The sequence below is a fragment of the Corythoichthys intestinalis genome, chromosome 9, assembly GCF_030265065.1.
Source record: "Corythoichthys intestinalis isolate RoL2023-P3 chromosome 9, ASM3026506v1, whole genome shotgun sequence".
Lineage (NCBI taxonomy): Eukaryota > Metazoa > Chordata > Actinopteri > Syngnathiformes > Syngnathidae > Corythoichthys > Corythoichthys intestinalis.
Window position 1 is genome coordinate 10,048,452 of NC_080403.1, and position 15,795 is coordinate 10,064,246.

The 15,795-nt window shown below is 37.7% G+C and overlaps 1 protein-coding gene across 2 annotated transcripts in view; it reads right to left on the minus strand.

Annotated features, from left to right (window-relative positions):
- il17rc (interleukin 17 receptor C) overlaps positions 1–15,642 on the minus strand; it is a 30,483-nt gene extending 14,841 nt beyond the window's left edge. Inside the window, exons 1-5 of one of the 2 annotated variants that reach the window (XM_057845321.1) lie at positions 7,657–15,642; positions 4,680–4,899; positions 618–721; positions 327–453; positions 189–230 (exon numbers count right to left, since the gene is read on the minus strand). In XM_057845321.1, coding sequence (XP_057701304.1) covers positions 189–230; positions 327–453; positions 618–721; positions 4,680–4,899; positions 7,657–7,812 — 649 coding nt within the window. In that variant the 5' untranslated portion in view covers positions 7,813–15,642. The remainder of the gene's footprint in view (positions 1–188; positions 231–326; positions 454–617; positions 722–4,679; positions 4,900–7,656) is intronic. The other variant, XM_057845322.1, reaches the window with a different exon arrangement.
- Between the last annotated feature and the right edge of the window lie 153 nt (positions 15,643–15,795).

The window sequence follows — 15,795 nt, forward strand, 5'->3', positions numbered from 1 at the left end:
CTACTGTTCCTATTGTTGAAAGCACAAAAGTGTGTAAAAAATAACTAGCACATTTATATTTTGCATTTTGTTTTTATATTGTACCGAAAATGACCGAAAAAACCGAGGTACGTACCGAACCGTGATTTTTGTGTACCGTTACACCCCTAGTTTATACTGTTTATGACATTGTATGTGTGCTTACTTACCATAACACTCGTTGATGGGTTTCGGTAGCTTTTTGGAGCAAACTGCAGACAGATGTGAAGAGTTGCGTTATTTTCATAAAGCCGCTGTGACCATTACCAATCAAAGTATTGTGATCCCAATTTAGTGTCATGTGCTACCTTCATCGAGCGAAGGAGCCATAACTTCTTTAATTAGTTGCTGCACTTTTCCTTTTGAAGGACAAACATATACGATAACAATACTGTCGAAGGAAACCCCAGCTGGATTTGTAATCACCAAGGATACCTGCACAATTGTTAACGATAAAAAAAAAAAAAAAAATATATATATATATATATATATATATATATATATATATATATATATATGTATACATATAAAATTTTAGATAATTGCATAAATTGGTTAGCATTCCATTCAAAATAAAAAGTCTGGAAGTCATATTTTACCTTTGCCACCTTCTGCTTAAATTCTTTAGGATTGACTGTGAAGTCCACTCTTTTGCATGCTGGAAAAGTTTGCGGTGTTTTGTAACACAATGTCACAAACGCTGCTGCAAAGTGAACACAACACTGAGTTTAAAACTATTGAAAAACTACTAAAGTATATTTTAATCAGTCTAAAGAAAACGTCGACTAATTAAAAACAGCTGAGTAAAAAACAAAAATAGATAATGATACAATGTCTAATGTGTGCTTAACCGTCTGAGGCATGTTATTAAGCCTAGACTCTAGGCATAAACAACAACAGGGTGTTTAAAAAAAAGTTATATAGTTTAATAATATATCATCATTTCATTAAAGGCCATAACAAACAAAACAACAATAGTTTATCCGATACATACTTTTATCTGGTTTGTCCTCTTCCAAAGACCAAAATAAACCGAGATTTATTTACCTACTATTTTAATGACAAAAAGAACACTATGAAATACAACACTTTATTACACAAAGTAATATCATTATTAAATGAAATGTGAAAAATAAAACTGTCACTGCCACACTTTTTGCTTCAATTTAAGGGGCATTTTGCTTGTCCTTCTGGTGTGTGTTTGCTTTGACAACCTGGTGACAGTAAAATACAGACACACAGGAAAAGCTTTGATACAGTGTTTCTCCTCAGAAGAGTATAGTAATTATGTTGCCTTAAAGGAGCCATGTGTAAGAAATCCACTTCAATGAATGTCCATTCTATTTCATTGGACATTATAGAAACATGGCTTTTTGCAAATATGTACTTCTAACAAGTTTGTCAATGGTACAGCCCAGATTTTCCCATTTTAAAAGTTGATTGTTTGTCAGTCAGGGTTGTTATTGTTTTGATTCTGTACTTATTTCTGTGTCTGCATTGAGGTTGCCAGAACTAGGCTACTTTAATTAAGGTTGCTAGAACTTTTACAAACAATCTGAGTTAATTATGTCAACTACCACTTGAGAAAAAAAAAAAAAAGAAAAAAAAAAAAAGATGAAAATGCAATGATGGTATGAGTAAAGCATGGTAAAGCACTTATTTGGCAACCCAAAGGGGAAAGAGATGGATTTCAATCTTGGTTGCAGTACCATTTTTGGCCACCAATCTTATGCATGGCTCCTTCAAGTGAACAGTAATACAGGTAGTCCCCGGGTTACGAACGAGTTCCGTTCCTACGCTGACTCAAATGTCATCGTATATCGTATTGAACACTTGAAGTACCCCTAAATGTCAAAATAACTATCCATAAACATGTGTTACACGTCATTGTACTATCCTAGCCTAAGACGTTGGAGCTAAATCCTAGCTAGACAGCGAGCTAAGGTGTAATATTTCCACGCTCTCTCTCACTCGGCTGCACGACTTATTCGTGTGTACGTGCGCTTCTTGTGCCAAAATAAAAGCATGCATCACAAAAGTCCACATTATAATCAAATACACATTTTGCCAAAGGGTAGAATGGCCAAATTAATAAAGTAAACGCAGGTGGCCGTGGTACAGTTGGGAGCTCGAATTGTCCTGGGACCGAAGGATCACTGGTTCGCTTCCCTGCTGCGACTGCCCACTGGCGAAGTGCCCTTGGGCAAGGCACTGCACCCTAATTGGTGTGAGAATGTGTGCGTGAAAGGGATGTGTGCTGATGTAAAGCACTTTGGCATGGTAACCATGTAGACAAATGCGCCAGAAAAAAAAAAAAAAAAAAATATATATATATATATATATATATATATAGTATTTTATATATATATATAGTATATTTATATATATATAGTATATTTATTTATATATATATACACACACACACACACATATATATATATATATATATATATATATATATATATATATATATATATATATATATATATATATATTAGGGCTGTCAAAATTATCGCGTTAACGGACGTTAATTAATTTTTTTAATTAATCACGTTAAAATATTTGACGCAATTAACGCAGATGCCCCACTCAGAGAGATTTAAATGGCAGTACACAGTGAAACGCTCACTTGTTGTGTTTTACGGAGTTTTGCCGCCCTCTGCTGGCGTTTGGGTGCGACTGATTTTAATAGGCTGAGCATGACCCATGAGCATTGTGTAAGTAATTATTGACAGCAACAATGGCGGGCTACTAGTTTATTTTTTGATTGAAAATTTTACAAATTTTATTAAAACGAAAACATTAAGAGGGGTTTTAATATAAAATTTCTCTAACTTGTACTAACATTTATCTTTAAGAACTACAAGTCTTTCTATCCATGGATCACTTTAACAGAATGTTAATAATGTTAATGCCATCTTGTTGATTTATTGTTATAATAAACAAATAGTCCTTATGTACCGTATGTTGAATGTATATATCCATCTTATGTCTTATCTTTCCATTCCAACAATAATTTACAGAAAAATATGGCATATTTTATAGATGGTTTGAATTGCGATTAATTGCGATTAATTACGATTAATTAATTTTTAAGCTGTAATTAACTCGATTAAAAATTTTAATCGTTTGACAGCCCTAATATATATATATATATATAAAATGTGGGGAGTGAAGGCAACAGTGGTGCCATCAGTGATCGGGACACTAGGGGCAGTAACGCCCAAGCTGGGTGCATGGCTCCAACAGATACCAGGAACAACGACCGACATCTCCGTTCAGAAGAGCGCAATCCTAGGGACAGCAAAGATAATGTTCAGAACCCTTAAGCTCCCAGGCCTCTGGTAGAGGACCCGAGCTTGAGAGGAGAGACCATAGCGCCCGGGTGGGTGGTACAGTAATGTACTGTTTACGCGACCCAAAAAAATGTCTTAATGCATTTTTCAACCATTCGTGTTCAAACTCTAACCCTAAACATTGACTGAATGACAGCATTTATCTAGAAAAAGTCTTGAGTCTGGTCATCTATCCACTGTCATAGACTTCATAATTATATTGACGGGTCAAACCCGTTAGACACTGCACCACACCTTCAAGTAGGGGGCCTGCCCACATCAAGTAGTTATTCTCAAACATACGCACGCAGCGATTTAACGCCGGATTTAGGTTGAAAAAGTACGAAAGCTGAACCGCATACCGCAAGGATTGTCTCAGGAGTGATTTGTTCGAGGATTCAAGGTAATTATTTTATTTTGCCTACCATTTTGAAACATGAATAAATTATTGGGAGAAATTCGCCGCTACAGCAGTGGCGTTATACTTCGCAAAATTTACGTAAAATAACTGCTAACTGCCCAGTTTTTTGCTTTTCCCAAGAATCAAGACTGTTTTACATCCATATCTATAAATAATCGCAAGAATTCCCAACGCAAAAAGCTCTTTGTTGTACGAAGGGGTCCGCATTGCATCGCATCGCATTGCACATTGGCTAACAGACTAGCATCACATTCGACATATTTACGTAAAATAAATGTTAACTGCCCTTTTTTTTTTCTTTTAACCAAGAATCAAGTCTGTTTTACATCCATAAAGGATTCAGGGATTTAATCATTTATTCACAAGAATTTCAAAGTAAAAAGCTCTTTTTGGCGACAAGGCGGTACCACAGTGACTTAAAGACTAGCAGCACATCCTACATATTTACGTAAAATGAATGCTAACTGCCCCGTTTTTTTTTTGTTTTGCTTTTAACCAAGAATCGGGACTGTTTTACGTCCATATCTATAAAGAATTCCGGGATTTAAGCATTATTCTCACAAATTTCAACGTAAAAAAGCTCTTTGTGGCGACAAGGCGGCGCCACAGTCACTTAAAGACTAGCAGCACATTCCACATATTTATGTAAAATAAAAGCTACTGTCCGTTTTTTTTTTTTTTTTGCTTTTAACCCTGAATCGAGACTGTTTTACTTCCATATCTATAAAGAATTCCGGGTTTTAAGCATTTATTCACAAGAATTTCAACGTAAAAAGCCCTTTGTCTGTGTTTCCACTCGGCCAGCTTTAACGGAGACGCAGGGCCCCGTCAATATCATTATGAAGTCTATGCCACTGTATAGTATAATTGAAAAATAATACGGTACATGTAGTGTTGAATCCCACCTGTTGCGTCCTCCTTTGTGCCAACTGCTAAATTGAGCCTTTTGTCCATGTCTTCAACCTCATGTATAATCAGTTCAGCGTCGATTAGTAGGCACAATGTGCATGGCAAGATGTCGTTGCAGCAGAGTTCCACTTTGACTGTCAGTATCTGAACATCTGCAGAATCACTCTCCAAGATGCCGATCGGCATCTCAGCCGACACCTTACACTCAGAGAGACCCTAAATGGATGCATTGGTTAGGATACAATCACTAATAAAAGCATTGATCTTCAACAGTTGAGGAGCAATATATTTGCTTATTACCGTATGTAGGGCAGTATTTCTAACTATGACCCGTGAGAATGATTAAAGGGTGTGCCGTAGGAAATGATCATATTTCGCTTACTTGGTCGGAAAATTATGATGGATCACAGACTCCAAATAATGTACCTTAATTGTTATTGCTTGCTTTTCCTTCAACAGAAGGGTTAAGTTCTACAGGCACATATTTCACATGAATGGAATTTGTGCATATATTGAGGCGAAATCACCTTTTTTAGTGTACAGTGATTATTTTATAGAATCCATGATTATTAGTGAGAATAGAGATTAACTTGACTGCATGCCCTAAATATCTTTCAAACTCTTTTGAAATGCTTAAACAAAAAAACTTTTGAACACATTGAAGAGATATTTAAACACACATAAAAGTTTGCAAGCATTAAATTTGAAAATATGAAATGATGTGACTGACCTATGCAGTTTTAACACTGGATGATTTATTTTTTAGTTGTTTTTAACCCTTTAAGGTCTGGGCCTATTTTGTCTGATTTTGCATGCCTTTGAAGTTGCCTTTATATTTCAAAGACAGAATTGTTTACGATGGCCTGGTTTGGTCCCTTTTTTTGTGACACCTTGAACTTCATGTCCAAACTGTTGTTTCCTTCACTGACCAATTATAAATCATAATTTTGGGCCCAAAAAGACCAAAAATTCCAAAATCGTTTTGTCAAAATTTTTAATATTGATGTCCAATTGACAACCAAACATGCGTAACGAACCGTTTTGAAACTTTATAATATTCACTCAACATGTTAGGATGAACATTCAACCAAAAAAATTTAGAATAAATAGTCTTTTATTTGACAATTCAACATAAACAACAGGTATAGCCATAGGCGTTTTTTGCATTTATACATGCTCTAGTCAAAACAGGTTATATACAGCAGACCAAACAGTGAAGAACGGTGAAAAATATACCATCTAACACAAAAAGTGTTTAGAGGCCATCTCTTTATGAGTTTAGGTATTGCGGCCCATCACCTGATGAAAACTATGTACACACAATCAAGCTTCTTGAACACACATTTATATACACAAATTGAGAAGACTGATTGTGGGAAAAAAAAAAAAAAAAAAAAAAAAAAAATATATATATATATATATATATATATATATATATATATATATATATAACATTGGGGAAAAAAGTATTTTCAAAAATATTTACAATAAACAAGTTAAATTTTTTTCAGGCATGCCACTCCGAAAAGCAGTTTCGTCCTGGAATTAGACACAGGGCTACATCACAGCCCACACTTCCATGGGGTGTCGGTCCTCTTTCCACCCTTCCATTTTCATTTCACTTTACTTTCATTGTCACTATAAATGTACATGAAACAAAAGTCAGTATTTATGAAAATAATAAAGTATAAAATAAAAATATATACAGCAATAAATAATAATGGAAATCTATATGTATGACAATAGAAAGAATACCGTAGCTGAATATGTGCTACATCCCTAATCTTCATATAGAAAGAAGACCACAAATTATACTTTGATCTGATATGCACATTTTATTATTACATACGCAAACACGCACTTATATTGCATCAAAATTAACTTTGTCTTGCAATATCAAAAGAAACTTTTACAGCATAAAAAAAAAAAAAAAAAAAAAAAAAAGTGAGTTGGCTTACCTCTGCTCGTCGATGGCGTCACCCACGTGTTCAAATCCGTCACTATCTTCACTCGAGGACTCTTCTGAAGAAGACGATGATGACGAATTTGGACCACCCTCTTCCTCAAGTTGATCAAAAAGCACAATTGCTTGCGCTAAATTTAGTTTTCCGTTCATCCTCAAAGTCACACAAAGTCGCTCGCTCGCTTGCTTGATTCAAACGGCCGTCGCTCGCCCCCTCGCTGCTTCAGAACACTCCTCCCTCTCGTTCGGTGGAACCTCGCGCGGCAGTTATATTTATAAAAAAAAAAAAAACGCATTTTGTGCTTCCACTGTGACTTCGAAAGGGTTCGTTTGATTTGTGTTTTTTTCATGGAGCTTCCGTTTTGAAAAAGGACAAGAAATGATGGAAATATAGACATAAACAAATGATCCATGCAGCGTTTTAATGTTTTTTTGAGAGGACAATAAAACTATAAAACTTAAATGACAATATCTCACGTTTTAGTTGGTCGATTGACTTCAAATAACAACGAGAGTAAACCGCAACTTCCGCACTTTAAAACGAGACCAACCAACGGCATGTGGGTGACGTAATTAAAATGCGAGGGTGCTTCAAAGACGACGTGCGCTGAGGACGCGCCGGCGCGTCCTTCGACTCTCAAGGGTTAACCGAGGCTTTCAAAAAGCATTTGCCAGAGGGCACTGATCTGAGACAACATCTATATGAAAGACGCACCAATGCAGAAGGCATACCTGAATGGATCACACTCAAATTCATTTAACTCGATTTTGAAACATATTGTTCAACACACCAAAAAACAAATAAATGGAATCCCTGATATAGCAGAGTGGTGATAGATGAACCACAACACAGTGGGAGCTTATTGCACACAGATGACTTTGCCTGACATTTATATTCGGTAGGTTGCAACATTTCTAACACACAATATGTTTTCGACAATGACTATGACAAATCGAATGTGTAAACATGGAAAAGCAAATGAAAACGATGCATTTTTAAAATACCTTACCTGTGAACATGTGATTTCGGAGTCGTTATCTCTTGCCCAACCACAGGCCGGTTTGTATAAAGCCAGTAAAAAACAACAAATGAGACAATGAAAATGAAACATTTTGCTCAAGAACAAGCATGAAGTGTCTCCTAAGCATTTTCCTTCACATGCCATCAAGTTGGGAGTGTCATGTTGTTGAACAAGTCTTGCTTTTCTTTTTTCACTGCATGACTCAAGGTTAAAAGCAAGCTGGCACAGTGTCAAAACAATCTCTACTTGCTTCGTTTCAACTTCAATCTGTTGGAAAGGTCACACAACACAAAAAAGGGAGGAATTTGGTTTATATTGTGTGCCTTAGTAAAAACAAAAAAAAGAATAGGCACAGCAAACTTGTTGAAGCTCTAATAGTTAAAGCACTTTACATTGTCAGTTGAGCGTCAAAACAGATAAGCACAGTGCAGATTCTTATTGTGCATACAGTCTTAGCACAACATTTGAAAATATACAGAAACCAAACAGTCACTTACCTGTGGTATTTAGCCAGTGCAAGGAGCGCTTCGTATGTTAGTTGTGTGACTTATAGGACAAATAACATTACAGCAGTCACACCCTGTTGTCTTTTTTTTTTTTTTTTTAAATAAAACAAAGTTGGTCAAAGTCCATTTTTACTCGCACCTTGCTTACGTATTGGTAACAAGTTGATAGGCTTGATAAGGCAATCACACTCAGGTCATGAACGGTAATTGTTGACAAACTAGTTGATCGTCTTTTTCAGTCACCTCTTTTACAAGTCAGACGAACGCTCCTGAAATATCAATGGACCAGTTGGAGCACCTCAGGTTGGACTCATGTTAGGTTACAGGTAGAATTGTGAGCAGAAATAAAAAGAAACAAAAAAATAGTTTTCGATGTAATGCTAGTGTGTTCTCTTGTTACAATCATGGTTCCCTTGAGCTAGGCATTGAATCTGCTGTATTCTCACATTAGTGATATTTGTTTGTTTGTGTACACAGTCAAGTGTAAATTGATCTTCCCCTCTATTAGATTAATACCGATAATATACAGTGGTACCTGTACATACGAAGTTAATTCGTTCCAGGACTTTGTAAGTCAAAATGGTCGTATGTCGAGCAGGATTTTCCCATAAAAATACATTATAATTCCATTAATTCGTTCTACAGCCCGAAAACCTACACTAAATCCTTAATAAATACTGCTGGTACTATTACAAATGGCAATTACACATAGCAAAGCAAATCAATTATTAATTAAAACCGGAATAATAAAATAATAATTCCTGTAATAATATGAAGGAGATAGTACTTTTTCTCGTAGGCACCGTCTGTTTGTATTACACTAACACACCCAATATAAAATAAATAGCACTTATACCATAGTTTAAGAAAAGCAGAATATAGGGCATAAAAGATACGAGTGACGCCTGTTTATCACAGAAGCCCAACTTGTGCGTCATGAGCAAGATTGACGCACCAACTCTATCCAATTGATAACACGACTGACAAGACTCCAAGAGCTCTTCGATGCTGAGGTGGCAAAATCCCATTATCCACAATAATCCCAAACAAACCCTTCTTCCTGCCCACGGCCTGCCCTGCGAGAGCCTTCAAAAGACTGACTGTTTAATTAAGCGTTGTAATTTTTCTCAGAAACCTTTTGTTGACTTCTGATAAGTTGACCTTGGAACGAGTTTGCCTCCTCGCCTGAGTCTGTGCCTGTTTCGCCTTTCTGTTTGATCACTGTTGATCCGAAAAATTGTCAACTTGTTCTCGGTGAGCCTTCTTTAAACCTTTCAAAATTGAGTCAGTACAAAGGGTTAAGACTAAGGTGAACACGCTGAGTTTGCCCTTCTGGCCGGATTGCCGGGCTCCCGCCTGGCTCATTGGGTCTGCACCAGCGCGGGTCTTATTCTGCTTGTTTTCCTTAAACTATGGTATAAGTGCTATTTATTTTATATCGAGTGTGTTCGAGTAATACAAGCAGTTAGACGGTGCCTACGAGAAAACATACTATCTCCTTCAAATGTAACAAATCGGGTTCTAATGTGGTGGACGTGTTTTGCGTGCTGTACCTGAATGCACCGCATCGATGATGTGACAGTGAGAGGTGGAGGTGTGGTTGAGATTTACTTTCTCTTTCAATGTTCTGTTGAAAACACCGTCAACTGCGGCGGACAGTAGACGTGTTGTGTTGCACAAGTTCTGAAATAAATGATAAAAACCTGACGGAGCTGGCGATTTCTTTGGCGATGTTACCATAATAATCATTGTCACCTTAACTTATAAAGACTGGCGAACGGAGGTTGGAGGAGGACCGTGGAGATCATCGACATTTTACGGCCGTATTGTTGAGGCAGTTCACGGATGTGCACCCCACGCTCATATTTTCTATCATTTCCATCTCCATTTCAATGGTAAGCGTCACCTTTTTCCTTGTTTCACCACCTGCACTAACCTTCTTTGAACCTGTGTTGATTTTTCGCACAACAAAATCCGCCGTGCATCTGTCTGTGGCGCTGTCATGTCGTCGTATTTCGAGCATGTCGTTGGATGTAGAAACAAATGGCGAGTCAAATTTTACGTCGAATGTCGAAAAGATCGTGTCGAAGTGATCGTATGTCGAAGTACCACTGTACCACCAAACTCTCCCAAAAATAATTTGATTGTTTGAATTTGATCCATTCTGAATTATTTTCAAATACGATCTTTGTAAGTGGTGAGGCGAGGAAAAGTTGGTCCATACATTTTCTCCCGCTTATCCGAGGTCGGGTTGTGGAGGCAGCAGCTTGAGCAGGGAAGTCCAGAATTCCCTCTCCCCAGCCACTTCATCCAGCAGTTCTTGGGGGATACCAAGGTGTTCCCAGGCCAGTCGGGAGACATGGTCTCCCCAGCGTGTCCTCGGTCGGCCCTGCGGCCTTCTCCCAGTGGGACGTGCCCGGAACACCACACCAGGAAGGCACCCAAGAGTTATCCTAATCAGATGCCAAAGCCACCTCATCTGGCTCCTCTCGATATATAATTCGGTAATGTATTGACAGCATCCACAAATACGATTAAATTGCTCCATTCATTTTAATTTCAATTACCAATTAAATACAGTGTATCACAAATGTGAGTACATCCCTCGCATTTCTGCAGATATTTAAGTATATCTTTTCATGGGACAACATTGACAAAATGACACTGTGACACAATGAAAAGTAGTCTGTGTGCATCTTATATAATAGAGTTAATCTATTTTACCCTCAAAATAACTCAAAATATAGCCATTAATATCCAAACGCCTGGCAACAAACGTGAGTACACCCCATAGAAACTACGTACATCTTTAAATGTCCAAATTGAGTACTGCTTGTTATTTTCCCTCCCAAATGTCATGTGACTCGTTACAGGAGTGCAGTCAACATTGCTGCAGAGATTGAAGAGGTGGGGGGTCAGCCTGTTAGTGCTCAGACCATACGCCGCACTCTACATCAAATTGGTGTGCATGGCTGTCACCCCAGGAGGTAGCCTCTTCTAAAGACGGTACAAAAGAAAGCTTGCAAACAGTTTGCTGAAAACATGTCAACAACGCACATGGATTACTGGAACCATGTCCAATGGTCTGATGAGATGGGCGGGCTTTCTTTTAGTCCGGGAAGAAATATCACAAACCCTAGAATTTTTCAAGAAAATGGCCCCGAAAGGTAAGCTGCCAAGTGAATTTCTCAGGCAGCAGAGATTTCATCAGAGTGCAGAAGAGGAGGAGCAAAAAACCTGAAGGGACAAGCCCCTACGTGGAATGTACCAACGGCAATATAAAGGAATGGCTGATGTGAAAAAATCCTACCAGTGGGTGGAGTACACTGGACTGACAAACAGCACAAAGGCCCTAATAATGGCTGCCTAAGAATAGGCCCTAATAGGTTCGTAGAGTCTAAGAACTTCCAGAGCACATCAGAGATTTTTTTTAATTATTATTATTTTTTCTTTCTGCTACATAGTGCTTTCTGTTTCATTATGCAATGACATGGTCTGTCAACAAATGCTATAAACAGTAAAAATGTTAAGTAAATCTTGACCAGTTTCTTGCAATCTATATACCCCCCTCCACTAAGGGGCCGGTAGCATACCTACGACAAATTTTTTGCATTTACATGGTGCTGTCTTGGTTGCGTCTCCATTCGGACAATGTCGCAATTCCACGTGAAAACGATGTAGTATTCATGCTGGGCCCTAGAGGGCAGTACTGTTTTACAAGGCAACAGCCAACGATGCACTTCCTACACAACAACTTCCTCAGCCTGGAAGACAAAACACCCACCCACTCAAAGCAATGGCGTTTTTATATGTTTATTTTATTTATTCACGATTTTTCCTGTATATTTATTTTTTTCTTGTATGGTTGCTGTTCTTTACAACTTTAAATGATTGTATGATATATAGCTTGTCAATTACAAAAAAAAAAAACCTCGAAGCAATGGCGTTCATGTTTTTTTCTTTTACTTTAAAAGGCGTAAACAAGCGAAAATAAAATATATTTAAATTAAAAATATTATTAAAAACCCCTACTTTAAAGCCACCAATCTGCCATGTTTGCTGTTTTGAATGTTTAATAGCAGTAACTGCGAATGCCCAAAGTGACGTGTGCGAATGCTGACGTCATCGGAGCGAGCGCGTTCCATGCAAATGGTTGCAGAGCAATCCCCACAGTCGAATCGTTCCGCTTTGGAGGCCGGAATCAAAGGTTTGCCTCTTTGCCTTCAGTTTTCGCCATCACCATTTAAAGGCGAGGCCATTCCACAACACAATTGTTGTGTCTTGGTGTCGAAGCGTCACCATGTAAACGGCCTACAAGGAGTCTTGTCCGAAAACAATGACACAAGGACTATAATTGTAATAGCACTGACATGTTCTTATACAAAGGAATTCATTTTGAGATTCTGAGACGAAGGATTTTGAGCCAAGAACTGGATTTTGCAGGTAATCCATGGTTTTTGCTACTTTTACAAATAGTTTTGAGAAATACAAAAATTGTTATGGAAATGGAAAGGATGATTCGACCAGTGCACCAAAGCGACTGAGAAAAACTGTAATTGATGATTGCAAACAACCTATTTGAAGTCGTACGTGTGAGCAGGGAAATACAGTACATTGATAATCGAAATATTGAAAATTATTCTCATCAAGATTTACCATGGATGTTGTCTGAAGTTCCAAGCCCTTAAGCATGGCAAGCAGGCATTGCATGTTGAATTTCAGCCAAATCTATGTATTTCAGGACTTTCGGCTATTTATGATTTACAAATTAATGTTTTATAGGTGGAATTCTTTTCAATTCTTGCTTGATGTATAACTTCACTTTATCAAGTATCCAGGTCTATCTTGTCGTATTTTGCACTTTTTAACACATTACACATTTTCAATAGGAATCATGTCTAAGCTATCTTACTGTAAAGCTTCGATGTTGCCACACGAACATAATGTGTCAATTGTTTTGCTGAATTAAGCAGCAAGATGTTTAGATTGGTCATGAATCAAGTTGACCGTGACCACTTCCATAGCACCCCCTCTTGCAAATCTGACGGTCTGCAATCGGCTGCAAAATTAGCAACTTCAGGCACAACTCAACTCCACGCAGAGAATTGAGAATAAAGCCCATTATTTTGCTTTTCCTGTATGTTGTATATATTTAAGGGAGAGAAAACTCATCAAAACTAACCTTTATGTGAAAGAAATTCGCAAAATGTGAATTTTTTAGACGTCTTATAATGGAGAAAATAGGTTTAAAGACAAATTATTACAGCGGTTACGAGCGCAGCCATTTTGTAACGTCAGTTATACCTTGCCCCTCTCTACTTCTCCTTCACTTGGCTCTCATGAGAGTCGATCATCCTCTCATTGTCAGTCTTCCTTAATCTTCTCAGACCGCTTGAAATTTAGCACAAATGTTTGACCTGCTTGGACTAAAGGGCTATCATACTATTATTATTAATTATTATTAATATTTTACTGTGACTGGCTGGCAACCAGTTCAGGGTATATCCTGCCTATTGCCTGTTGTTAGCTGGGATGGGCTCCAACACCCCCGCAACCCTCGTGAGAATAAGCGGTTCAGAAGATGAATGAATGATTATTTTATTAGTTTGTAGTAGCGTGATAGTAGTTGGTGACCCCCCCCAAAAAACAGGCCCAAAATTTGGACAGGCGTCATTTGATTTGTTTTTTCGGAATTAAAAGAGAACTACTTTATTTTTACCATGATATACAATGTTCGAACAAAAATAATAGTGGTACCTCGACATATGATCCTTTTGACATCTGACGGAAAATTTGTCTCGACATATGACAACATGCTCGAAATACGATGATTTATGGCAGTGTCGCAATTTCATTGTTTTCCACAAGAGAGGACGCACAGCGGATTTGCTTGTGAGAGAAATCAATGTGGGTCCCAAGAAGGTTAGTGCAGGTGGTGAAAAAGTGAAAAGGTGATGCTTAGCATTTAAATTAAGATGGAAATGATAGAAAATACGAGCGTGGTGTGCACGTCAGTGAATTGGCTCGATAATACGGCCGGAATATGTCCATGATCGCGACGATCCTCGTCCGACCTCCGTTCAGCAGTGTTTATAAGTTAAGAAGACAACTATTATTATTGTAACATCAGCAAAGAAATCGCCAGCTTCGTCAGGTTTTTAATCATTTTTTTCAGAGTTGGGCAGCACAACACGGCTACTGTCCGCCATAGCCGACGCCAACAACAACATGAAAAGAGAAAGTAAAAACTCTTCCGCACCTCTCTCACTCTGTAGTCAGTCATACGGTGCATTCAGGAACAGCATGCAAAGCACAAACGCCACATTAGAACCCAATTCGTTACATTATTATAATTATTATATTTTTATTTCGATTTGTATTTGTAATTTATTTGTTTTTGCAATTGTTCCAGTTGTATCTATTAAGGATTTAGTGTAGGTTTTTGGGCTTTGGAATGAATTCATTGAATAATAATGTATTCTTATAGGAAAATCCAGCTCGACATACAACTATTTCGACTTACAAACCAGGTCCTTGAACGAATTAAATTCAAATGTAGAGGTGCCCAAGGCCGTTTTTTTCTTCTTCTTTTTTTTCTCTCAATAAAGGGACTTGCACTCTGAAGCCACCGTGTTGCCATACTGTAATGCACATAATGCAAACAATGATCAAAATGAAGGATGGCTATCTTGACTTTGTTGTTCTTTGTGGAGGCTTACCTGACCGCAGTTGTTTTGCAGATTAGCGTGTTCACACAGTTTGATGTTATACTAACTCTGATGCAGGTCAGACTTTCAATAGCAAAATTAGTGTTGTTTCCCCTACCTCCAAAACACTGAAGTCTTTTTACATTACTTACAGTGGCTGCTGCGAGCCAAAAAAAACCCTTCTAGTATCCCTCCTCTTCAAAGGGGGCGGCATGTTGTCTAAAAGAACCTGTTGGGGCTGTGTAAGTGTGTGGGTGTGTGTGTGTTGTTTGGAGGGGTCAAGTCATCAGACAATCAAACGGGCGTTTGAGTGGAAAAAAATGGACCGGCACATTCAGCAAGTGAAAGCGAGAAATGTAAGTCTGAACAATGAAAGGAATTCACTTAATAATAGTAGGGTCAATTCTATCCTTACCACATATGGGAAGACAATCTAAATTACAGAAACTAAACTCATTATACAGTATAATGCAAATAAGGTTGCTTAAAAGTTGGTGGGGACCATTTGCGCATCCTGAAAAGTTGGTTGTGTAATGTCCCTACGGCCCCTATGCAAGCCTATGCCCTTGGAGGTACCACTGTACAGTAGTTATAGCTACAGTCTCTATATTCGAACAACAACAAAATCAATAAATGACACCTACTGTATCCAAATTTGAGCCCTTTTTTTTTGTTTGTTTGTTTAATATAAATATGGAAATTAATATAGTGAAAATTTTATAAACAAGTAAATGTGATGGTGCTTTGCAAGTCATATTTGGATGGCCAAAAATTATCTGTAACATTTAGTTTGGTATCACAGACTTGCTGTTGATCTGCGACAAAAACTGTCATCTAAAATCATTTTTGTTTTTCTTGAAAATAAAATCAGAAGTAAAGTGAAAAATCCTCATGTTTTCAAAGGAGATCATGAA